Source organism: Helianthus annuus, chromosome 6 (genome assembly GCF_002127325.2).
Source record: "Helianthus annuus cultivar XRQ/B chromosome 6, HanXRQr2.0-SUNRISE, whole genome shotgun sequence".
Lineage (NCBI taxonomy): Eukaryota > Viridiplantae > Streptophyta > Magnoliopsida > Asterales > Asteraceae > Helianthus > Helianthus annuus.
The window spans coordinates 3,598,267-3,624,301 of record NC_035438.2 but is presented as its reverse complement, the minus strand read 5'-3'; the positions used below and the strand labels follow the sequence as shown (position 1 = coordinate 3,624,301).

Genomic DNA, 26,035 nt, shown 5'->3' with positions numbered 1-26,035 from the left:
TTGACCGCTTTGCGGATGCTTTACCCTGATGTTGAAGAGGAAGAACCCGCTGGTGACGTCGGAGGCGACGCGGGGACCAGTGGTTCAAAATAGGGTTTAGGTTGGCTAGTGTTGCCTCCTTTTTTGTATTCCTCTTGTATAGAATAGGAACTTTATGTAAATTCCGTAAGCATCATGTAGATATTGAATTTTTTGAATATAAAGTTTCTTTGTTCAGTTTACAAGTGGTTTTTAATTCTTGCATGTCTGAACGTGTGTTTGCGTAATCTTTACCCATTTATTTGAACGGGGTTCAAGTATCTCCATACTTTTGATGTATGTGTATGTATCAATTCTGTTAATTACCGTGTGAGGGTTTTAGAATTGCTTTAAGCTTTGTAAAAGCTTATATTATCGGAACTCTACCCATTGTGAATGGGGTCGAGTGTACTCCATACTTTTGTCGTATGAGTCCGCGTCAATTCCATTGTTTGCCTTTTTGGGGCTCAGGAATTGTGTTTAACAAAAACTTGTGTATCCGGCCGGATAAAACATGCAAGTCTGTTTGTCTTTTGCTGGCCTATTACAATATTTGTGTGTGGTTACCACTTTGTATGGGTATCATGAATGAAGATTTTGCCAATCTGTTTTTGGGATACCGCAAAGTGGAACACGCAATTGTAATAGTAATAACAAACAATAATGTAGAAAATTGCTTATTTATTTATTTGCAAATGGCCTGCGGCCAAATAGGTTACATAGAGAGTGTTGGAACATAGCTTACATATAGCAGCGTCTAAGCTGTTGTGCGTTCCATGTTCTGGCGATAGGTTCGCCCTCTAGTGTTTGTAACCTGTATGCGCCCTTCCCTAAGACCTCGCTGATGAGGTAGGGTCCCTCCCACTTGGGGGCAAGTTTTCCTGGGCGCTCGGCATTAGATGCCTCGTTGTCACGTAGGACGTAGTCCCCTGGAGTGAAAGTACAAACGCGAACTCGCGCGTTGTAATACTTTTCCAGTTTGGATTTGTATTTTGGCCTCGTTGATTGGCGACGTTCTCGCGCCTTTCTTTCTAGGAGGTCCAAATCGATCCTACGTTCCCTGTTGTTGTCTAGCTTTTCGATAGCCAACATTCTAGGAGATGGGAGGCCCATTTCCGCGGGTATCACCGCTTCAGACCCGTAGACGAGGCTGAAAGGTGTTTCCCCGTTGCTTGTTTTTGGGCTAGTGCGGTGAGCCCATAAGATGCTTGGGAGTTCATCGACCCAGCCACGCCTGGCTGTTCCCAATCGTGCTTTGATTCCTTCGACTAAGCCTTTATTTATACTCTCGACTTGGCCGTTCCCTTGTGGGTGTGCGACTGACGAGAATATGTGTTTGATGTTCAGCTCTTCTAGCCATTGTTGGAATTCGTCGGCAGCGAAGTTGGTGCCGTTGTCGGTAACAATGTACATTGGTAAACCGAAACGGCAGATGATGTGCTCCCAAATGAACTTTCTTGTTATCATAGCAGTGGTGGAAGCGAGTGGTTTCGCCTCTACCCATTTTTGTGAAGTAATCAACCGCCACTATGATAAATTTAACTGCACCTGGTGCGTCCGGGAATGGTCCCACTACGTCGATCGCCCATTTTTGAAAAGGCCATGCAGTAGTGACGGGGACCAGATTGTTTTTTGGCCGCAAAGTTTTTGGTGCATGGCGCTGGCAGTCCATGCATTTGCGTAATTCTTTGACGGCGTCCAGGTGCATGCCGGGCCAGTAATACCCGGCATTCATGATTTTTGCCACGACCATGCGTGGTCCGGCATGTATGCCGCATATGCCCTCATGTATCTCTCGGATAAGGTATGTGGCATCTTGTGGATTAACGCATCGGAGGAGTGGTCCGAGGTATGACTTTCGGTATAAGATACCGTCTCCCATTTGATAGTGGCACGCTTTGTATTGCAACTTACGTGCCTCTGTTTTGCTCTCGGGAGTCACACCTGACTGAAGGTATGCGATAATTGGTGTCATCCATGACGTTGTTCCGTATTGGATGACACTGACCTGGCGTAGGGGAACCGAAGGATTTTGCAAAATCTCGATACGTACCTCCTTTGCCAAGTGTTGGAAGCTGGTGGATGCAAGTTTTGATAGTGCATCTGCGGATTTGTTTTCGCTTCGATTAATGTGTCGAATATTGAATGAAGCGAATTTGGATTTTAGCTGCAGGGCTTGCTCGAGGTAGAGGATCATGATATCCCCTTTGGCGGCATAGTCGCCGCGTACATGGCCCGCAACTAACAAGGAATCGACGTGCGCTTCCAGATGTTGCACGCCGATTTTGACTGCTAAACGTAGCCCGGCTAATAGTGCTTCATATTCTGCCTCGTTGTTGGTGCTTTTAAAATCGAGGCGGATGGCATATGTAAGCTCTTGGCCGTCAGGGCTGACGAGTCGCAGACCTGCGCCCGCGCCGTCCTCGTTGGATGCACCATCGGTAAATAGTGCCCATACTTCTGAGGAGGGTGGTGGGGGCGCAGGATTTTGGGATTCTTCGCATTCTTGGATGCGATCCGCTGGTACTTCAGCGGCGAAATCAGCTAAGATTTGGCCTTTGATGGCAGGGCGCGGTTTGTAATGTATTGTATGTGCGCCCAGCTCAATTGCCCATTTTGCTAATCTCCCAGAGATGTCGGGTTTGGACAGGATCGGGCCGATCCTGTAATTGGTTAGCACTGTGATGATGTGGTTTACGAAGTAGCGTCGTAACCGTCTTGAAGCATGTACCAGTGCTAGTACCAATTTTTCCATTATTGAGTATCTCGTCTCCGGGTCGTTGAGCATTTTGCTGATATAATAGATGGGTGTTTGAACCCCTGCTCGTTCCACTATTAATACCGCGCCCACTGCGTTGTCCGCAGCGGATAGGTATAAGATGAGTGGCTCATCTTTGCATGGTGCGGTTAGTGTTGGGAGTTGTATCAAACACTCCTTCATCTCCTGGAAGGCCTTTTCGGCCTCTGTGGTCCACTGGAATTGTTCTTTCTTTGAACAGCTTCGCAGGGTCTTGATGAAAGGGTATGACTTGGCTGCGTGGTTAGCCAAGAACCTGTTGAGTGCCGCCAGCCTTCCGGCCAGGCGTTGCATATCTTTCATCGATGCAGGCGATGGCATGCGCTCGATCGCCTGCACTTTTTCCGGGTTTACCTTGAATCCATCTTTGGTGACGATGAACCCAAGGAATTTGCCTTCTTCCATTCCAAACGAGCATTTCCCTGGATTGAGCTTCATGTTGACGCTTCGCAGAGTTTGGAATGTTCTTTCTATATCAGTGAGCATGGTATCTTCCTCCATGCTCATGACGACCAGGTCGTCCATATAGATTTCGACACTTTTGCTTATTTGACCGCGGAAAGTGTCGTTCATCAGTTTCTGGTAGGTTGAGCCCGCGTTGCGCAACCCAAACGGCATTTTTGTATAGCAGTAATTTCCGGTTGGGGTCCGGAATGCCGTTTTGTCTTCATCCTCAAGTGCCATTTGTACCTGGTGGTACCCTTTGTAGCAATCGAGGAAACACTTCCACCTAAATGGTGCGAGGTTATCGACCTTTTCGTCGATTTCCGGAAGCGCGTAACAATCCTTGGGGCAGGCCTTGTTAAGGTCATTGTAATCGACGCACATGCGCCAGCCCCCGGATGGTTTTTCTACCATGACAGGGTTGGATAACCAAGTCTGGTACTTGACTTCCCGCAGTATACCTGCGGAGAGCAGTTCTTCGATCTGCTCTTGCATCGCCTGATTTTTAGCTGACCCAAGGTGGCGTTGGCCTTGGATCACTGGTTTGATACCTGGTTTGGTATTCAAATAGTGCTGCGCTATTTCACGTGGGACCCCTGTCATGTCTGCGGGAGTCCACGCGAAGATGTCTTGGTTCCTGAAAAGGAGCTCCTTCAGGTGCGCTCTGGTGGTCGAGGATAAGGCGTGACCCAATGTGACCTTCTGTTCCGGATGCGTTGGGTTGAGAACCCATTTTTCCGGTTGGTCGACGGGGGTGGGCCTTCCGACCTTTGTCGGACGTGCTTCGTCCGTCATCATGACGTCCTTGCGGGCGTAGATGATTGCAACCCCCGATGCGGTTGGGAAACCAACCGCGGAGTGGGGGACGGATGTGATCATATTGAAATCTCCTTGGGATTCTCTCCCAAGGAGGACATCATAATTGGAGGTGTGGGGTAAAACCATGAAGTTTACCTCCTCTGTCCGCGTGTGTTTACTATTGGTAAGACGCACGGGAAATGTAATTTGACCTAGGGGAAAGACTGTTTCCCCTGCGAATCCGGCCAGCGGGTAATCTACGGCCTGCAACCGATCTTTGTCCTCTTGGTCAAATTGATTGAAGCATTGCTCGTAGATTATATCGGATGTACTGCCCGGGTCTATGAACAGACGCTCGGTGCAGTAATGGGCCAGCTGGCCTGAAATGACGACGGCGCGTCTGTCACGCGGTCCGCCTCGGACTTTTGGGAAGACGACTTGCTCGTCTTTCCAATCATTGTCCGGTCTTCGTGCCGCTTTTCGCGGCCTAGCCTTGCCTCCGTAGATCATGTGGGTGGAAGCCACGTACATGGCTTTCTTTCCGGAGGAGGTACCTTCGTTGTGAGGGGTGATATGCTTGGTGGGCTTTTGTCCACCTGGTAAAAGGTGTTGCAGTTTCCCCTCTTTCAACGCCCGCTCAATCTCCAGCCGGAGACTGACGCAGTTGTTGGTGGTGTGGCCCGAGTCCTTGTGGTACTCACAGTATAGTGTGAGGTCTTGACTTTTCTTGGACTTCATTGGTTGGGCCGGTCGCAAGAATTGTGGGTCCGCGAGGAGGACCTCTCTTGGCGACTGGTTGATCTCGGTCCATTTGCGGTCCCGAGATTCTTTTCTTGGTGCCCGAGTGTCTCGGGCCGGGTTGTAGCATTGTGGGTCAAACGTGTTGGGTTGCGGGAAATAGGGTTTAGTAATATCCCGATTGCCCGCATCCCGGTTTCGTTTGTTATTACGTTTGGACCCTTGGTGGGATGTTTCGGCTTGGGGTTTTGCCTTTTTGACGTGCGGTTCGAGCGACCGCTGTGTCTGGGCATATGTCTTGACTGCGGTCATGACATCCTCCCATTTTTTAGGCAAACCTTCCTTGCCAGAGATGGTCATGACCATCTCTCTGTCTTTGACGGCCCGAATAAAATGGTTTCGCGCCATTTGGTCCGCCACGTCGCCTATCTCTAGGCATTCTTTATTGTAACGGATGACGAATGCCTCGAGCGATTCGTCATCTCTTCGCCAGATGTTCATGACGTCCAACGAATCGCGTTCGTGGCGTCGCTGTTGGCTAAAGTGGGCGAGGAACTTGGCGCGCAAGTCCTCGAAAGAATCCAGTGATCCCACTGGCAAAGAATCAAACCATGCCCTCGCCAGACCGATAAGGGTCTGGGGGAAAAAATTGCACCAGGTGGGTTCGTCCCACCTGCCATTGACGCCTGCGCCTGTGAAGATGTTCATGTGGTCGTCCGGGTCGGTCGAGCCACTGTATTTCCCAATGTTGACTGGGAATTTTGTCGTCGTGATATCGGCGTTGGCGATGTGCGGGACGAATTTTGAATTTTCGGCCGCGGCCCTTGGCCTGTATGGTTCGTGCACAGGGCGCTTTGCCGCCCTGAGGTATGTAGTGCGGGGGTGACTGGGAGGAACATAGTTGCGTCCTCCCGGTCTGCTGTTGGTGTCGTGAGACTCCCCGCGGTAGGTTTGATCGTCAGGGTCGGTATGACCGTACCCTTCCGTGTAAGGTTGCGGGCCCAGTCGGCTCTGGATGCCTGGGCCGCGCCTGGAGGCTGACCGCCTCCTATCTTCCCCATAGGGGCCCAGGCGGGTATGCACTGGCCCTCTGGAGCGGGACTCATATGAGGAAGTATCCTCATTGAGTGTATGGACCGAACAGTAAGATGATCCACGGTCGTCATGTCGGCTTCTGGAAGCCGGACGTGAGTGTAACCTGCCATCGTATTGGAGTATACGGTTGGCAGGTGTGTGTTGTATTGGAGTAGGCCCAGTTTGTACGTTTGCTTCCGTACAAGCGCGGTTGTAAGCCGCTATCAGCAGGTCAGTCTGCTGTTGGTACCAGGAGTGTAAGTCCACGCCTGGTGGAAGCACAGTTGGGGCCTGTGATAAGTCGTGTCCGAACGCAAAGGATGGGATCCTTTGGGTGGACGTGCCAATGTGTCCGGGTTGGGGGGTCGAAGGGTGGACCCCTGTTGGGACCGGGGGATTTGGGTTATCCGCATTGGTGTTTTGGTTATCAGTCATGATCTTGAGAGGGAGAGGGATGGATTAAAAAGTGCTAAGAGTAGCGGTGGGCGCCAATGATGAAACAATGGTTAACCGGGTAGGGTTAACACACTGGTCTCGTCAAGAAGGGTTAATCCCTTCCTCTCGGAGATCGCTGGCTGGGTCACCGGTGGATGATCTCCTGCACAAGGAAACAAGCCGTGACTCGTAACAAGGAGGATGGGGTGGGGGGTGCTCCTTGTTACCACTCTCCGGCGTGAGAATCAGTAGTTTGCTTGGGAAGCAAAGCAAGATTATAGTAGTAGTTAGAGAGTTGTGAAGAGATACCTCAAACCTGGTTTGGGGTCGGTATTTATAGCCGAGGAGTGAAGGAGGAGATTGATGGATGGGCTGACGACGAGCTGCACCGTTGCAGGTGTGTCAGTCTCGCCGGCCGTGGGGGTTACGCCACGTCAGCCCATTGCTTTAATAGCTCTGACAGGGGACTGTCGCCGGCGCCACTTGCCTCGTGGTGTCAGCCACTTGCCTGGCGTGTCAGTCCACTTGTTGGATATGCAGGGTGCGGTGCGAGCCGCATCGCTGCATGTGGTAACGTCTGAAGTTACCGCGTCTCCTACTTGTGATCAAGAAATACGCGAGATGCGGTGTTGGCCGCATCATCGTATGTGGAGACTATTTGCTCGCTTCCCTTGTCGTGACGAAAATGGCCATATGATGCGGTGCCAGCCGCATCGATATGTTCATCTTCTTTCGTACTTGGGTCAAGCTATTCATCTTCGAACCGAATGAGTTCGAAGGATGTGACCGCATGGGTGCGGTTTGCTTACTGGTAGGGGTTTGTTTGATGCGGGTAATGGTCGTTTTGGGACCATACCCCTTCACTGACAACTTTTTTTTTTTTTTTTTGTAAACTTAATTATTTAAAATCCTAAAGATATTTTTAAAACTCTATAGTTTAAGATTAAGATTATAAATAAACAAACAAAACCTAGTAGTAACCCACTATAATTTAAGATTGTAAATAAAAATAAAAAAAATAGCATAACCCACCCACCTTTCACTTTCTCTTTTAGACTTTACTTGTTTGTTTTCGAAAACTGTTTTGACTTGTTGTTTTCCCACTTCTGCCACACCACCACCTTTTGCAAGTACATGATTCACAAGATACCACTTTTCTAGAGGTATACATCTAAGGGTCGGTGTTGTAAATAATGTGCCTGATTATGATTTTTTTTTAAATGTGTCAATCACCGTGATACTGGAAATGTCTACTAATCGATCTCCGCCAGCCCCTTAGCTCTCTCAGATGCGCGGAAACCTGACCTCCACTCGCCTGAAGACACGACAGTGGAATAATCGGTGAAACCTTGCCTCACATCCAAGACGAACCGGCGCCACCCGTATTTGCCCTTCACCTGGATGCCGCAGAAAATAATGGAGAGAGTGGGAGTCGAACATGGATCACAAGGAAAACCAAGTATTTTCACAACTATTCCACCACTACCTCATTAACACTTTATTGATTATTATCCACTTTTCTTCGTAGAAAAATATTTTTTTTTTTAAACGGCAAAAATTTTCACATATAATCATTGAATACATTTACTGATTCCAAATTCTACATTGTTATTGATTTACTTTTTCATTTCTAAATTCGTGCTTCTACTAATATAAGTGTTACATGCCTGTAACTTAACTTACAAAATATGCTCACTTAGGGGAGGAGGGGTGGTTCACTAGTGATAGTTTCTATCACTCACAAGCACCAATCAAGTTCCGCCATATCAACAACCATTTTTCCATCACTCACATCCTTTTTTAGTGGGGGTGGTCATCACTTATCACCACACCCAACAATTTTCCCCCAACCAACAATTTCACTCACAAAACCAAACCATCACAGCGTTAATTTTTCCACGCGTTATACTTTCAAAAATGCCATCACGCGTTAATTTATATGGCGGCGGTGGGAATGCTCAATCTATCACGCGTTATACTTTTGTATAACGTGACCGCCCCGGGCGGCCTTATTACTATACTTGATTCTAAACTGTACTTAAGAAGTATGAAAACATTACATATTTTATAACAAGTTGCTAAACAAAAAAGGCATGAGTTGACGTTTTTATCAAAAAACAGTTGTATTAAAAAAGAGTACCAACTAAAGAATTATTATTCTGTTAATTAACAATTGTTACTTTTTGACCTTTATGCATTTTTTAAACAATAAATATTATTTTCAATTTATTAAAATAAAAAAACAAACTAATTTTCTACTGTTATCATTTCACTTTTGTCTTTACCCTCCCCCACTCTCTACCCTCTCTTTTCCTTTCCCCAAACCCCTTTCTCTTCATTTTCTTAAAGATAAATCACAAGCAGCTTCTTTAACTGTATGCAGAGATTTTCATGTTAAATTTATTTTTTTAATTATCTGTTTCTTTGTATTTCAACCCCTTGTTTGTGTGTTTAATCTTTTGGTGTGATCAAGCTTCAAGCTTCAACCTTGCAGCATAAAGATTCAAGAACTGACTGACCCATGAAAAACCCATCATAAAGTTTTGATCTTTTTGATAAATTTGAGTTGGGTTTTTCTTTAAACTATCTGTTATCATACATTTCATGCTCAATTTTGTTTAAATTTGTGGGTGGGCTGGTGAAAGATTAGTGTTAGGTAAATGCATGGATGGAAGGGAGGGAATGCCATCGTTTTATCTCAACAGAGGAGTTAGTGGGTCGGGTCATCACACCGGGTCGGATCATCACACCGGGTCGGGTACCCCTGGTGGTGGAATCCAAGTCCCACCTGGTTTCAAAACCCAAACAAGCCCTAAAATGTCTCCTCATAGTAATAACATGAGGGTGGGTCCCATGGGTTCAACTTACTCAATGGTACCTCATGGTATTAACATGAGTGATGGTGGTGGTGGTGGCGGTGGCGGTGGTTTGGGCTCCATTGCCACCACTAGAAGTGGGTCTGATTTTGTTGTGAAGAAAAAGAGAGGTAGGCCTAGGAAATATGGTGGAGATGGGTCACATATGACTCTAGCGCTCACGCCCGCATCGTCGGTTGGTGGTTCGGCTGGTTCGGTCACACCGACGGCGAAAAAGAGCAGGGGGAGGCCACCTGGCAGTGGTAGGAAACAAAGACTTGCAGATGTTGGTATGTTTACTTTCCAAATTAACTTGCTTTAATTATTACATTAGGTTGTATCATGTATGTTTTCTCATAGATGTTACTTCACTATTTAAGTATATGAATTTTACTAAGATTTCTTGTATGCATTAGGGTTGTTTATAAGTATGGACTTCTTTGATTAAAGAGTAAAATGCACGGATAGTCCCTGTGGTTTGGTGAAATTTCACCTTTAGTCCCCAACTTTTCAAAATTACACTTTAGTCCCTGTGGTTTGGCAAGTTGTTACTCGGATAGTCCCCAAGGCGGATGGAGGTTAGTTTTTCTGGTTAAGTGGGTGTGAAATGACAAGTACTATCCGAGTAACAACTTGTCAAACCACAGGGACTATCCGAGTAACCTTCATCCGCTTTAGGGACTATCAGAGTAACAACTTGTCAAACCACAGGGACTAAGAATGTAATTCTGAAAAGTTGAGGTCTAAAGGTGAAATTTCACCAAACCACAGGGACTATCCGTGCATTTTACTCTTGATTAAAAAAAACTTATTAGTATCCATGTAAAGTTGTATATGCATATGCTTGTTTGTAATGTTTAGAAGAGTAAAGTACAGGGATGGTCCTTGTGGTTAACCAAAATTTTGGATTTGGTCCCTAGCTTTTTCAAAAGTACACTGATAGAGTGATAGTCCTTGTGGTTTGCATTTTGTAACGTATTTAGTCCCCAGCTAAGAAATCTAAAGCTTTTAACATGTCCAAGTTAGGGGCTAAATATGTTACAAAGTGCAAAATATAGGGACCATCCATGTACTTTTGGCAAAAGTTGGGGACTAAATGTGTTACAAAGTGCAAACCACGGGAACCATCCATGTACTTTTGGAAAGCTAGGGACCAAATCCAAAACTTTGGTCAACCAGAGGGACCATCGGTGTACTTTATTTAGAATAATATCTAAACTATTGATAAATGGGATTAGTTATTGCTCCATATATAACTAGTTGCTAGTTTTTGTGTTTTGTATGCCTACATATTATATGACTTTGTATAGAGATAGTTAAAGCAAATCTACGATCTCGAATTCTCAATCTATGTCTATTTCCTACACATCGATGTAAATCTCCTCGTTTCAAGAATCTATGTTCTATTTGTTTGAAATATATCATTCTTAGGTGTGGAAAGTTTTCAACTTTCAAACCGAGACACATTTATTTTTTATTTCTTGAATTTATGATTAATTTTTCTGTTACATTTTTTTTCCTCATCAGGTGAGTGGATGTCTGCTTCCGCAGGAACGGCTTTTACACCTCACATCATCCATGTTGAAATTGGAGAGGTACTTGTATTTGTTTTTGCGTACTGTCTCTCTTCTCAAACTTCCGTTTTGCTCCCTGTGGTTTGGTCACTTTAACGGTTTTGCCCCAAACCTTTAAAAATAGCCATTTTCCTCCAATAGTTTGCTATGATTTTTAAAGTGACCATAGCAAATTATTGGAGTTAGAGGCGGGGAGCAAAATGGAAAAACCATAGCAAACTATTGGAGGAAAATGGCTATTTTTAAAGGTTTGGGGCAAAACCGTTAAAGTGACCAAACCACAGGGAGCAAAACGGAAGTTTACCCTTGAATTTAATTGTCAGTTTACTGTGTGATCATTTCTGCACCCTTTTGGTGAAAAAGTTAATTGTAAGGTTAAACGTTGCAGGATGTTGCAGCAAAGATACATTCATTTGCACAACAAAGGCCAAGAGGTCTATGCATAATGTCGGGAAATGGTTCGGTCTCTGTGGTGCAGTTACGCCAATTTGCATCTTCTGGTGGCACCGTGACTTATGAGGTCCGTTAGACCCTCTACACTTCCCCAAAACTTGTTTGCCGTTAAAGTGTTATGTTTGCTGTTTTAGATATTTGATAATTAGCTACGCAGTTAATGCGGTAAAATATCGGATATCGGATATCGGATATCGGTCGAGGACCGATATTTGAGATATAGGTTATCTGAGTGAGATATCGGTGATTTTAATACAATGCAGAATTTATATATATAGCAATTTAATACTAATAATTCAGTGTTATATCAATTATATCGGTCAAATATCGGTGGTATATCGGTCAAATATCGGTGGTATATCGGTCAAATATTGGTGATATATCGGTTATATCGGTCAATATCGCCGATAATATCGGTACCGATATTTTGACCGATATTTGAGATCGATATTTTACTAGGGGACCGATATGACCGATATAACCGATATATCACCGAGATTAACTGCATAGATAATTAGTCACATGATTTATTAGCATGTGTCCGTTGTTGCGGTTTTTTATTCTTCTTTATCATGAATGAATCTTACATGGTTTGGTTGACCTTTTTCTAGGGCCGTTTCGAGATACTATGCTTATCAGGCTCGTATCTGCTCCCTGAAACCGGTGCACCTAACAACCGAACCGGAGGTCTAAGTATATCCATTTGCAGTCCAGATGGTCATGTCATCGGTGGTGCAATAGGCGGTAGGCTCATCGCATCCAGCCTGATTCAGGTATTTTTTTGCACCTATCGTTAGTTTCATTCTTTAAAGATCAATAAAAAAAATTCAGTCTTTAAAGAACTTATAAATTTTCTATTTTTAAAGAACCCTGAATACATAATGTAATATTTTTTTTTTGGAAGAATTACAAGTTTTGTCCTTTATCTTTATACCAGTTTTCAGGCGGTGTCCTTTTTAACGAATGTTGACAGGAGGTGTCCTTTACTAGTATTTTGTTGCAAGTTTAGTCCTTTACACCCAACCCAGTTAAAAAACCCTGTTAATTGTTGACAGGCAGTGTCCTTTACTAGGTATTTTGTTGCAAGTTTAGTCCTTTACCTACGTATTTTGTTGCAAGTTTAGTCCTTTACACCCAACAATTAACAATTAACAGGGTTTTTTAACTGGGTTGGGTGTAAAGGACTAAACTTGCAACAAAATACCTAGTAAAGGACACCGTCTGTCAACATTCATTAAAAATGACACTGCTTGAAAAGTGATATAAAGATAAAGGACAAAACTTGTAATTTTTCCTTTTTTTTTCTTTCAGGTGGTCGCATGCAGTTTTCTGTATGGCGGTAACACTTCTAGAAAGGTGAAAACCGACACACCTTCGGCAGATGAAAAGCGTCCCGGTGTTCAACTCAACGAGACTAGCACAGCTCCTAACCAGATGATTGCATGGCCACAAGATTCACGTGCCGAAACGAGTAACTCCCATACTGAGATCGACCTGACCCGTGGATGACTGGGCATCTCTGTATAGGCTTCTTGTTGTAAATGGTGAAAAGCAGAGAGTTGATTGATCTTTTAGAGTATTATTGGCCTCCTTGTGTCATTTTATTTGTAGATTATGTCGGGCTAGCGTATTTGTAACGGAAAAGTTAGCATTTTTTACGAGTTAATTATTGTTTTCGTCCCTGTGGTTTGTCAAAAATCACTATTTCAGTCCATTAATTTAAAAATTGCGATTTCAGTCCCTGTGGTTTCACTTTCGTAACCATTTCAGTCCCTGTGATTTCACTTTCGTAACCATTTCAATCCATTATTCTGTTAAGTACAGGGACTGAAATGGTTACGAGGTGGACTGAAAGGGTTACGAAAGTGAAACCACAGGGACTGAAATCGCAATTTTTAAGCTAATGGACTGAAATAGTGATTTTTGACAAACCACAGAGACGAAAACAGTAATTAACTCTTTTTTTATTTTCAGCTAGCTTTAGGAAAGTTAAATTTGGAATTACTAATCTTAGATATTGAAATGCACCATTGTTAATTTGTTACCTATTTAATGAATTATTAAACAGAGTGTTTAAATTCTTCACACAAAAAACTGCTCTTTGTAGCTTGGTTTTAAAAAGCATGTCGAAAACGCAATGCGACCAGGAGAACGCATTAAGGTCTTAAGACAGTGTTCCATGTGATGAATTAGGGTATGTGGGATGCTGATTAGGGTTGTAAATGGAGCTACTTGTGATCGACTTGGTTAAAAAGCTCGAATAAGCTGGGCCTTAGCCCGAGCTCGAGCCTGAAATAGAGCTCATTTAGTTATTGAGCCCGAGATCTAGCCAGAAATACAAAGCCCATTTAGGCTGAGCCCAAACAAAATTTTAGTTTTTTTATATAATATAACAATAATGATGATAACATTGACGAGTGGAGCTCTAGCCGAGCTTTGGCTCGTTTAAGCAAATGTATAAGCGAGCTCGAGCGGAACTTTTAGCTCATTTGAGGTTGTTGTCAAAATAGCTCGAGCCGAGTCAAGCTCGAGCTTCATAAAAACATGTCGAGTCGAGAACCTAGTCAGGCTCGGCCTGACACGTTTACACCCCTAATGCTGATATGTGAAAACCACCAACGAGCGAAAAGAATCACGACATGCTTGATAAAAAGATTGATATGTAAACAAATGGGAGAGACCAACATCTGGTTACAACTAAACCTTATATGGTTGTCATCAAAAGGAATGCAAAAGACACCATTAACCATACATATCAGTCAAATCTCATATATCATATACCAAATAATAAGAGTGTACCTATCCACACACTCATCTCACTATCTACACACTCAAAAAGGTGATTTTTGTCTTTACATGCACACCCTGCAGTGTCGAACTGTGGCCAAAACAAGGCGTTTTGGTCCGATTAACCAGACAAAAACTAACGGGTGTCTGATGGGTCTGTTGACCGGACCAAAACGCTGAGCTTTGGCCGGGATTTGGTCCTGTCAACCAGACAAAAGACTGATACCCGGTCTGGTTGACAGGACCAAAACGCGGCCAAAGCTCGGCGTTTTGGTCCGGACAACAGATCCGTCAGACATCCGTCAGTCTTTGTCTGGTTAATCGGACCAAAACTTTCCGTTTTGGCCACAGTTCAACACTGCAGGGTGTGCATGTAAAGACAAAAATCACCTTTTAGGTGTGTAGATAGGCAAAATTGGTGTGTATAATCCAAGCTTCATTTAACACCACATTAAACATGAAAACATCTGACAAATTAATTTACAAACAAGTAGTAACATCGACGTTTGCTAATTTATTGCTAAATGACTCAAGAACCAATCACTCATGAAACTTAAGCGAATATGGCTATACCTTCCGAGAGCCCATCGGATGGAGGAGAGTGGGTAGGCGGAGCGTCACGGAGAGAGGAGAGAGGGATTGAAAAGTAGGGGTTCAAATTTTGAATGGAGAGCCAAAACCTAAGAGGGTGTTTGTATTTTGTGAAAAGTGTTTCCAAACCTCTTATGTCTGTCCCACGCGCAGACCGTTTGAGTCTGCAGCGTGTTTGTTTTTTAGAAGTGATTTCATTAAAAAACCACTTCTAAACCTCTTCCTCAAACAGACCTGGACTCACATCTTCTCACATCTTCAAGCCTCTTGTCTTCTAGACATCTGCTCTTTCAAAAACCTTAGCATCCATTCTTCTTCAGCGACACCTCCATCTTCTCCGGCACCTCCACCTCCTCCGCCACCCCACATCTCCGTCGACCCCACCTTCCATCGCTTCTCTTCCTCAGGCGACACCAAACTCCGTCCCTTCTCTGCCTCAGTCAAATCCCCCGTCGCTTCTCTGCCTCCGTCGACATCAAATCTTCGTCCCTTCTCTGTCATTGTAAGTGCTATTCTGCTATTGCATTTATAAAAGTATGAATTTAGGGCTCGTTTGAAATTTGAAATACTGTCTAAGATTGTAAATGTTGAAAAAGTGATAAATGACCATTTCTGTCCTTGGGGGATATGCATTATATAAATAAATAAATAAATAAATAGATAGATAAATAGATAAAATAGGAATTAAGTTAAAATACATCTATATATGTGTTTAAACACATCCACATTAATAACATACTCTTTTTAACCGTATTGTTGGTATAATCAGGGAAATCTGATTAAATTTGTTTGTTCTTTTGATCAAGATGGCCGCTTTGAAGGAAATTTTGCCACCTGCGAAATCATTCTGCTATGATCACTCAAGCAATCCTTGGTTTACGCTATATGCTGCTGCACAACCAAGAAACCTTCAAACCCACTCTCAAGATTCAAAATTTCTAAAGTATAAACCGTCGGCTGCTTCTTTTAATTCAGCTTCTAAGGAAAGAATCATTAGGATGCTGGAAATGCCTGTTGACCCTTTAGACCCTCCCAAGTTTAAACACAAGCGTATCCCGAAACCTAACGGGTCGCCGCCTGTACCGCTCATGCACTCCCCGCCACAACCACTGACGGTTCAGGACCAAAAAGGTTGTTGGAAAATCCCCCCTTGTGTTTCTAACTGGAAAAACCCCAAAGGCTACACAATCCCGCTTGATAAACGTTTAGCTGCCGATGGTAGGGGGCTGAACAACAGGCCCGTGAAGCTATTTCTATGAGGTCCAAAGTTCAAGAGGAGATGATGATGAAACAAAAACAAAGAAAAGAGCGAGAATTGCGTGCCTTGGCTCAAAAGGCCCGGTCTGAAAGAACCAATGAGCCAACGAGGCTTGAACACAAACTTAGAAATAACGACCGGGACTGGGACCCACCCAGAGAGACGAAAGAGGAGAGAGAAGAGCGGATCCAAAGAGAGAAAATCCGGGAAGAAAGCCGTAGAGAACGGGAGAGAGAAAGGCGGTTGGAAGCCAAAGATGCAGCTACGGGGAAAAAGCGTAAGATCACCCGAGACCAGGATCGTGACATTAGTGAAAAAGTGGCGTTGGGTATGGCATCGGCGGGGTCAGCCTATGGTGGTGAAGTCATGTATGACCAACGGTTATTCAATCAAGAAAAGGGCATGGACTCTGGTTTTGCAACAGATGATCAGTACAATGTTTACGACAGCGGTTTGTTTACTGCCCAACCGACTTTGTTAACTTTATACAGACCAAAAAAGGATGCTGACGATGAGATGTATGGTGGGGCCAATGAACCGCTTGAGAAGATTAGGAAGACTGACCGGTTCAAACCGGATAAGGAGTTCACTGGTGCTGGTGAGAGGAGTGGTCCAAGAGATGGACCGGTTGAGTTTGAGAGGGAAGTGGCTGAAGATGCTGATCCGTTTGGTCTGGACCAGTTTATAATACAGGTTAAGGGAGGGAAGAAAGAAAGCGCTTGATATAATCGGGACCATGAGAGCGAGTGGTGGTGGGTCGCGAGATGGGTCTGGGAGGACTCGTATTGGGTTTGAAAAGGGGCGTTAAGTATATATAAAAGGTTTAAACTTGTTGCAAGTGCACAATTATATATAGACAATTGTAGTATTGAAAAGCTAAGGACCAAATCCAAAATTTTGGTTAATCACAGGGACCATTCGTTTAGTTTATTTTTTTCAACTTGTTTTAAAGAATCGTAAGATAAACTAGTTTACGACTTCCGAAAACGTCGAACCGCTCGTAAACACATAGTACTTGCAAATCATTATCGTCCGTTGTTGTCCTAAGGGGCTGCTGGTAGCAGCGCGTTAGCCTTGGCATGTGGGTGAGTGGGTCCACGTATCTCGTTTTTTTCAAACGAAAACCGTTGATGGTTTATTAACTTTCGGATCAAAACATCTTCATCGGGTCGAACCTGGAGCATCTCATACTCGGATGCTGCAGCTAAAATCTCCAAAACACCCTTCAACTTTGTCTTACGGGTAATCAAAGAACTAAAGCATTCGATTGTTTATAAAACGGGGTTTTCATAAGTGTTTGAATTATAAAACGGGGTTTTCATAAGTGTTTAAATTTTTTTTTATTTTTATTAATATGTAGTTATAATTTGAACAAGTTGCAAAAATGACCCCTACAATATAATTACAAAAATAGTCGTTCTACTTATGAAGGGCATTTTAGTCATTTTAATAAAACTTAATAGCAAAAGTAACAGAGGTTAGCCTTAGTACCCAGTGGCGGAACTAGCCCAAAAATTTAAGGGTATCCCATTTTTTTTATTTTTTAGACCAGTGGTATCCTTTGTACAACGGAGACGAAGTTGAGGGACATTTTTACACTACGAAAACAAAATTAAGGTGTATTTTTACACTACGGAGACGGGGTTGAGGGGTAACCCGTGCTACCCCTAATAAGCTTCTAAGTCCGCCCCTGTTAGTACCCCAACATGTTACGAAATCGAAACTATAGAACATGAATCTATTATTAAAAAAAAGAACTTAGCACTCAAATGGGTTACTTTTGGAAACCACAATAAATATATGTGTAATTAAATCAATTACAAATCTTTAAAAACTTCTTTATAGTCAAACTAGATGTCCTACTCAAAAGATTATAATCTTTATCAACAATTAACATTTTCATCTCTACTTGTGACTGTAGGCTAAATAAATGATACAATGCTAAATGAAAAAAAATATAGGAATTTCTTGATTTTTTTAATTTTTATTAAGTTATACGTTTTTTATATAATCTAAACATATTACTAAATTCAATCATAGACATGTTATTAAAAGAGGATTATATGAGAGAGTTTTATATCATATAAATTAAAATTAAAGAAAATGATAAAAATTAGTTTGGAGATAATTTAGGTATGAATTTAAATTTAAAATTATGTCAATTACCATCATATAAATTAAAATTAAAGATAATGATGAAAATTAGTTTGAGATAACTTTAGCTATGAATTTAAATTTAAAATTATGTCAATTACCACCAATTAAGATATTGAATATTTGACTTACCAAAAATATCGGCATTCATAATTAAAAATCAGGAAAAAAATTATTTCTATATTTATAATATGTGATGTGATATCCATGTATTAACTATTGATTTTTTTTATATAAAATACAAGTAAATTTTATGAAGTTGATTAACTATTGATTTTTTTAAAAATATAATACAAGTAAACTTTATGAAGTTGAAAGATAGAATGTCACGTGACATTTACTAGAATTATTTATTATAAATTAAATTAAACTAGGAATAACACCCGCGCGCGTTGCGGCGCGGGCACATTTTAAACATCGAATAAATTAATCTAAACGTTATGTGATGCGTTAACATATGAAAACGTGCATTTTGACATATCTGATCGAACTCAATGTAACCTATAAAGCATGGCGATTAGATCAAAACATAAAGTAAATCAAATTTATACCGTACAATCATAACGTATTATATAGGATCCGACTTATACATAGAAAACGTAACGGGTATAACGGAAAAGATGACACCTATAATCAAAAGAGATTAATTAGAACTTTTGAAAAAAAGAAACCACAATTTGACTCCACTCGATTTGAAAAAAAAATTAACGAAACATTAAAATAAGCACGGAAACAGATTATATTTGACCTCACTCATTTCCCAAAAAAAGTTATGTTGAAACATACGTCAACTCGAATTTATACCGAAACATACATAAAATATGCACATAAATATGTTTTTTTGAAACAAAAAGTATTATATTTGATCTGACTCGTTTCTAGAAAAAAAAATTACGTCAAAACGTAGAGCAAATCGAATTCATATCGACACATACATAAAAATATGCACGTAAAAATATGTTTTTTTTTAAGTAAAGGAGGTATAAGGGTGAACTCGAAACAAATTATTTTTAGTAAAAAAATTAATAGATTAAATACGTTTGTAAAATCGTGCCAAGTATCCCCAATGCCACACAACCAACAACAAAAGAGTTCGTAAGATAAAATAAAAAAAAAAGAAAAAATAACACTGAACGAAAAACATACGTAAAATCGTTGAATCACACACACCCGTTGCGGTGTGTTAATACGAAGAAATTAAACCAAAACGTAAAATGTAGAAAGAAAAAACTAAGTTGATTTAGGGCCCCATGCGTTGGAACGAACTTGTCAAACGTAGAATAATAGACATGTTGCAACGGGCCTGTCAAACGGGAAAACAGACAAAAAACGTTAAACCACAGAAACACAGTTGCGGCGTGTTAACTCATGAAATTTTATACGAAACGTAAAACGCAAAACTTGCAAAAGATGAAAAGTATAGGGGATCAAAATTGAAAATAAAAAAGTGTTAGGGATTAAACTGAAAATAATGAAAACTTTGAGTTAAAAGTTATAAACTTAAAGGAATAAAAATAAAAAGATAAAAACTTTGGATTAAAAATAAAAAATCAAATTTTTTTTTGAAACACCACCAATGCCTATAGTACAACATCAAAAGCAACAAAATGTTGCTTATTTATATGTGATAATTAGATAAGATACCAAAAAGAGAAAACAACATGAAAATACTAAAATGCGATGTATCTTTGGTAACATGTACATTTTACTTCGATTAGATGTACAATGTTATTCTTAACTCAATTTTAAATATTTTAAATATAATTAATATCAAGACGTATATAAATATAAGCACGTCCTGACGACATACTCACGTACTCGTTTACTCAAATGTTATAAAAGATTATACTTGAATAATTCAATAGTTATAAATTATAAAATAACTATTTTTAACAAACATTAAAGAGGTTAGTTACTCCATATCAATTTATATTTATGGGTGATATCTATATCTATATTTAATTAATAAGCATTTTGAGAGAAAGGTTAGTTATTTTGGGGAGATAACTGATCCGAGTATTACGGGATCACACTATATTTTATACAAACACGATCAATCACAAACATTATTATTTCTACTTCCTCTGAACACAGAGGCAGTTGGTATCTTCAAATGGCGAGTAACAATAGCAACAAACGACGTCGTGTTAAACAAGAAGAAGATAGTGTTCTTACATTAACAGAAGAACAGGAGCCCAAAATAAAGGAAACTGAAGCTGCATATGAAACAACACATTTCAACAATAATGTTGAATTTAAAGATGATAAAAAGATTAAAGTTGAAGTCAAACAAGAAGAATATGATGATGGGATTAAAGTTGAAGTCAAACAAGAAGAATCTGATGGGAATGCGTTTACGCGAATGTACACGAACGACTACGAAGAAGTTCACGTGCCCGCATTGAAGCCCGACCCGCTTTCTGCTGATGAAAAGCTTGTAAACATTTCAGCTATGCCACACTGGACCCGAATGGCGTTTGACGGATTGACTGAATTAAACAGGGTTCAGAGTAAAGTTTACGAGACCGCTTTATTCAAATCAGACAATATATTAGTGTCTGCGCCCACTGGATCCGGTAAAACCAATGTTGCTATGCTCACCATTCTTCAACAGATGGGTTTGCATAGGAATGAAGACGATTCGTTTAACCATAGTGACTACAAGATACTCTATGTGGCGCCGATGAAAGCTTTAGCGGCTGAAGTGGTACGGAATTTGTCTAACCGTTTGACACAGTATGGCGTCACTGTGATGGAGTTGAGTGGGGACAAGGTTTTGAACACACAACAAATCAGGGAAACACAAATCATCGTCGCGACTCCAGAGAAGTGGGAGGAAAAATTAGATAACCTTACTTATACACGACTCGTGAAGCTTATAATTATTGATGGAGTACATCTGTTGCATGATGACCGATGCCGTGTACTTAAACGTATTGTTGCGAGCACCGTTAGACAAAAACATATTCGGTTGGTTGGGCTATCTTCCGCCATACCGAATTCTAATGGCGTGGCATTGTTTCTGCACGATGACCAAAAGAAAGGTCTATTTTCTTTTGACAATAGGTACAGATCTTGCCAACTTGCTTATCAGTGTATTGGAATCGAGGCGAATAACCCTCAATTGATGGATGCTATTTGTTATGAAAAAGTAATTGGCTCGGCGGGAAAGCATCAGGTGCTTATATTTGTGCAATCAAAGAAAGAAACAACAAATACTGCACGCGCAATTAAAGACACTGCTCTTGCTAACGACACGTTAAGGATGTTTTTGAAAGACGAGACAAGCCGTGAGATTCTTCGTGAACATACGGAGCTAGTGAGAAACAGTGTTCTTAAGGATCTTTTGCCTTATGGTTTAGCGATTCATAACGGCGGAATGACTAGGGATGACCGCGAGTCTGTTGAGTTGTTATTTGCTAAACGGCACATTCAAGTACTTGTTTCGACTCCCACTCTGGCATGTGGTGTGAACTTGCCGGCTCATACTGTGATTATCAAAGGAACACAGGTTTATAAACCAGAAAAAAGAGCATTGACTGAAGTTAACCCGGTTGTTGTTACGCAGATGTTGGGTTGTGCAGGGAGACTGCAGTATGATACCTATGGTGAAGGAATTATTATAACCGAACATAATAAGCTGGAGGATTATCTTTCGCTAATTAAATCCATAGCTTCCAATCGAAACTGAATGCATAAATTGTTCATGTTATTTTACATGGAAATAAAGAAATCTTACACATAGAATGTTCATGTTATTTTATATTAGCAGATTGTATATTTTATTTATTATATTAATTTTAGGTGTTTAAGGGTTTAACAAGGTAGAAAATTGTAATGTTGCCGATACCGACTACCGAAATTAACGTGGACTATTGTGACACACTAGGCAAATCCCACATCGGCCGTGGCCAGGTGAGATCCTTGGTTCATAAAGAACGCCCTGCCTCTAAAATAACCAACACGTTTTGGGCTTAATGTTAGTGGATGAGAGGAGAATTCCACAGTTAAACGTGCTCAGGTGGGAGTAGTACCAGGATGGGTGACCTCTTGGGAAGTCTCCACTGAGGGCAACCAAAAACAAAGCCGTGAGTTCCTGGATGGGCATGGGGAATGCATAATACACCCACATAATGATAAGCAATGCAAAAGACACCATTAACCATACATATAAGTCAAATCTCATATATCATATACCAAATAATAAACCAAACTTCATTTAACACCACACTAAACACGAAAACATCCGACAAATTAATTTACAAACAAGTAATAACATCGACGGTTGCTAGTTTATTGCTAAAATGACTCTCAAGAACCAACCCGCTCATGAAACTTAAGCGACGTTAAGCAGCTTCTTTATGTCCTTCTGCAATTAACAACAGCAAAAAATAGATGTTAGAAACATTGTTAAAGCTTTTAAACAGATAAGATTACGATACGATACGATACGAAACATAGTATACCTCGATGCTCAGAGGGCTGGTGGTGGGTGCATATCGGTCAACGACCTTCCCCTCACGGTCAACTAGGAACTTTGTGAAATTCCATTTGATACTGTCACCAAGAAATCCGCCTTTGCTCGACTTCAAGAACTTGTACAAAGGATCGGCTTCTTTCCCATTCACATTGACCTACATTACATTAGTCAACACAACACAAAGATTTAGAGTGATAAAAGTGTAATGAATCCGGAATCAAGAAAGTGTCTTGAGGGTGTTTGGATATATGTTTTGAAAGTGGTTTATGTTGTGTTTTATTCCATATTACGAATCTTGAGTAGAGTACACGAATGGTCCACGTGGTTTACCAGGATTTTAGATTTGGTCCCTAGCTTTCCAAAAGTACACAGATGGTCCTTGTGGTTTACACTTTCTAACACATCTAGTCCCCAGCCAACAAATCTAAAGGTTTTAGCATGTCAAGTTAGGGACTAAATACGTTACAAAGTACAAACCACAAGGACCATCCATGTACTTTTGGAAAAAGTTAGAGACTAAATGAGTTACAATTTGCAAACCACAGGGACCATCTGTGTACTTTTGGAAAACCAGGGACCAAATCCAAAATTTTGGTAAACCACAGGGACAGTGGCGGATCTTGCCCGTTGAACATGCCAGGGCCGAAAGACACGGGCACTAAAAAAAGCCCGGACAAGCCCGGGCCAAACATAGTATATATAAAAAATTTCGAACGAAATGCGGAAAATTAGCACTACGCCCGAAAAACTTGCCCGGGCCGTGGCCCTGCCACGGCTCTTCTAAGAACCGCCCCTGCACAGGAACCATATGTGTACTTTACTCATGAATCTTTTTTAAACTACGAAAACAAAACGTTACGTATACAATACCAACCTTGCTAAAGACGGGGTATTCGGCTTTAAAACGAGTGCAAGCAAACTCCTGAATTTCTTCATTGGATCCGGGTTCTTGCCCGCCAAATTGGTTGCATGGGAAAGCAAGAATCTCAAAACCTGTAAAATCGTTAAATCACAAAGACAGTTCAGACTCCGGTGTCATTCGACAGGCCGAAAAACAAAAGGTTACGACTTATAATATCATACGATAGTTTCAGAAGGGTTAAAAGGAAGGCAAAAAAAACAAACCTTGATCCTTGTACTTCTGGTACAAGGTTGTCAACTCAGGATAATTCGAGTTCGTAAAGCCACTGTAACATAACAAATGTGGCATTCAGTAAATATGTTGTAAATTAAATATGTTGATAAAATAAAAATTTTGTAGCATACCATTGTGAAGCAACATTGACAATCAGCAAGACTTTTCCCTTGTACTTGCTAAGCTCAACATCTTGCCCTTTCACATCCTGATGTAGAAGGATGCACAATAATTAATCACCGATTATTTGCAATTAAAATAAACTGTTTTGAACAAAACAATTAGAATTTGTTTGTTTATCCCAATTCAGGATAAACAGTTCAACTTTTTTTTGAACATTTTAAACCGTTCAAAAAAATCAACAACTAAACCGTCCAAAGGCAGATTCGGTGTGATTTAAACCGTTAAAAAAACAATAGTTAAAAACTTTTTTTTCCAACATACCCTTATTGGGTTGCAAACAAACAACCAATCAATCTTCATAAAAGCAAAAAAAAAAAAAAAAACAACTTTACAAAAGTACTGATTTTGGGCAAAAAAGTACAAGAAACAGGTACCCACAAACTAAATCAATAATTAAATCAAGTACAGATGCAAGAACCCCAACCCCATCAGGTACTGTTCGATTCCCACAAGTCGATTCCAGGGTTTTTTCCAGACTTATTGAATTTCCTCCTAAATTGATGTATAAGATCGGGTGGTTCCGCTTATGACCCAAGATACTCCAGTTATCCAAATTTCCGTTAAAAAAAAAAAAAAAAAAAAAAAAAAAAAAAAAAAAAAGAACTTAACAAAAGTAATGTTTTTGGGTAAAAAAAGTGTCAGGAAGAAGGGTACCCACAAATTAAATCAATCACTGAATCAAGAAAAGACACAAAAAGCCCAACCCCAATTGCTCAAATTCCATAATCAGGTCCCATCAGTGATCAGGACCCATCTATGTGTTCCTTGACATAACCCAAAAAATGTATCAAAAAAAATCAAAAAACCCTAATTTAATCACAAACAGAACTGATATGATCACTGAAAACTAAAACCCATGATCAAAAAAAAGAACAATCAGAAATGATCAAACCTTAACAGTGAAGTCATAAACTGTTTTCTTGGAATCAGAGGCCATTGTATGATTTGGTCCAATAAAGTCTTGATCTTTTTAATTGGGTATTCAAGAAAGCAAAAGAAAGTTGTGTGATTTGCAACAGCTGAAATGGGTTCAATTTATACAGATTAAAAAGATCTATTCTTGGATCAAAATCAAGAATTAATTTAAACGAATTTTGACTTTTTGTGTGTGGATATGTATGAATACAGAAGTAGCAACGTGGTCGTTTTGTTGATGTTGTGCTTCTGGTCCTTCTGGATAAACCGTGTCGGTATGTGATATGTATGAACGGTCAGGATTTGATCTTGGGTTCATCTAACGGTTGTGTTCCCAAGTTAAGTTAAGGGGAGAAAAAAATGATTCTCTTATTTTCTTTTCTCTTCTTTCCGTTTCTTTCCAAATTGGAAAGATTAAATTTAGGCAAAAAAACTTTCATTTTCTCTTCTCTTCTCTCGTTTAATGAAACTCTGGAACATAACCAAAAATTATTTTCTTTCAAATCTTTTCTTTTCTCTCATTTAATGAAACTCGGGAACACACTGATTTTTTAATTGGGGAAAGATGTTTATGGAAGGAGTATTGCATTTAGCCCTTTTAGTTTGAAATAGTTCGTAAAATCCACCATTAATTCTAGTTGTTACTTGAAGTTACGTTATCGTAGGTAGGGGTGTTCATCGGGTTTTTTCTTCGGGTTTCGGGTCGGGTTTTTATCTGGAAAAAATTGACCCGATAACCGACCCATTTTAAAGTTCGGGTTAGTCGAGTTTGGGTTAGTTCGGGTCCGGTTATTCGATTTTCGGGTTTAGTTGTAAATTGAAAATAATTGTTTTTTTAATATTATCACAATTCATATCGCTATTTTAAAAATATCATCAAAGTTAAAAAGATGAGTTGACCATATGCTATTATAATATTTAAAAGTCTCAAAACTTAGTGTTCCATCTATTAAAGACTTCAAATCTAAACACTTCTATAACGAAAAAAACAATAAATGTTCGGGTTTTCTTTCGGGTTTTTCGTGTCGGGGAACAAAAAGTGACCCGATAACCGAACCATTTAAAGTTAGGGTTGGTCGGCAGTGGCGGATCTAGAAAATCCGCCAAGCCGTAACGTTTTATAAATAAGCTGTAACGAAATCGAAAAAACCTCAAATTTTTCCAAAATTTACACTAATTTTTCCAAAATTTTCCGCGCCAAGCCATAGCGGGCGTTGCCCCCCGACATAAGGTAGCTCCGCCCCTGTTGGTCGGGTTCGGGTTTTTCAGGTATTTGCTAATTCGGGTTCGGGTGGCTTTGAATTCGGTTCGGGTTTCGAGTTTTGGATAAAAATGAACAGCCCTAA

The 26,035-nt window shown here is 40.8% G+C and overlaps 2 protein-coding genes and 1 pseudogene across 3 annotated transcripts; 2 read left to right on the top strand and 1 right to left on the bottom strand.

Annotated features, from left to right (window-relative positions):
* The first annotated feature begins 8,591 nt into the window (after positions 1-8,591).
* Positions 8,592-12,864, top strand: LOC110864404 (AT-hook motif nuclear-localized protein 9). 2 transcript variants are annotated; one of them, XM_035974319.1, is made up of 5 exons: positions 8,592-9,449; positions 10,687-10,754; positions 11,122-11,253; positions 11,798-11,959; positions 12,091-12,290. In XM_035974319.1, the coding sequence occupies exons 1-5, from the start codon at positions 8,969-8,971 to the stop codon at positions 12,154-12,156; spliced, it is 909 nt and encodes a 302-aa protein (XP_035830212.1). In that variant the 5' UTR covers positions 8,592-8,968; the 3' UTR covers positions 12,157-12,290. The 2 variants fall into 2 exon arrangements, with proteins under 2 accessions (XP_035830212.1, XP_021969150.1); XM_022113458.2 differs by lacking the exon at positions 12,091-12,290 and adding an exon at positions 12,498-12,864 and having other exon boundaries at positions 8,596-9,449.
* Positions 12,865-15,224: 2,360 nt separating this feature from the next.
* On the top strand, positions 15,225-16,804 carry LOC110945160 (annotated as a pseudogene).
* A 5,337-nt stretch (positions 16,805-22,141) lies between these two features.
* On the bottom strand, positions 22,142-24,943 carry LOC110864403 (probable phospholipid hydroperoxide glutathione peroxidase). The gene is made up of 6 exons (XM_022113456.2): positions 24,667-24,943; positions 23,723-23,799; positions 23,582-23,643; positions 23,331-23,449; positions 22,443-22,610; positions 22,142-22,345 (listed from the first exon to the last, which is right to left on the bottom strand). Exons 1-6 carry the CDS (start codon positions 24,709-24,711, stop codon positions 22,313-22,315), a joined length of 504 nt encoding a protein of 167 aa, XP_021969148.1. The 5' UTR covers positions 24,712-24,943; the 3' UTR covers positions 22,142-22,312.
* Between the last annotated feature and the right edge of the window lie 1,092 nt (positions 24,944-26,035).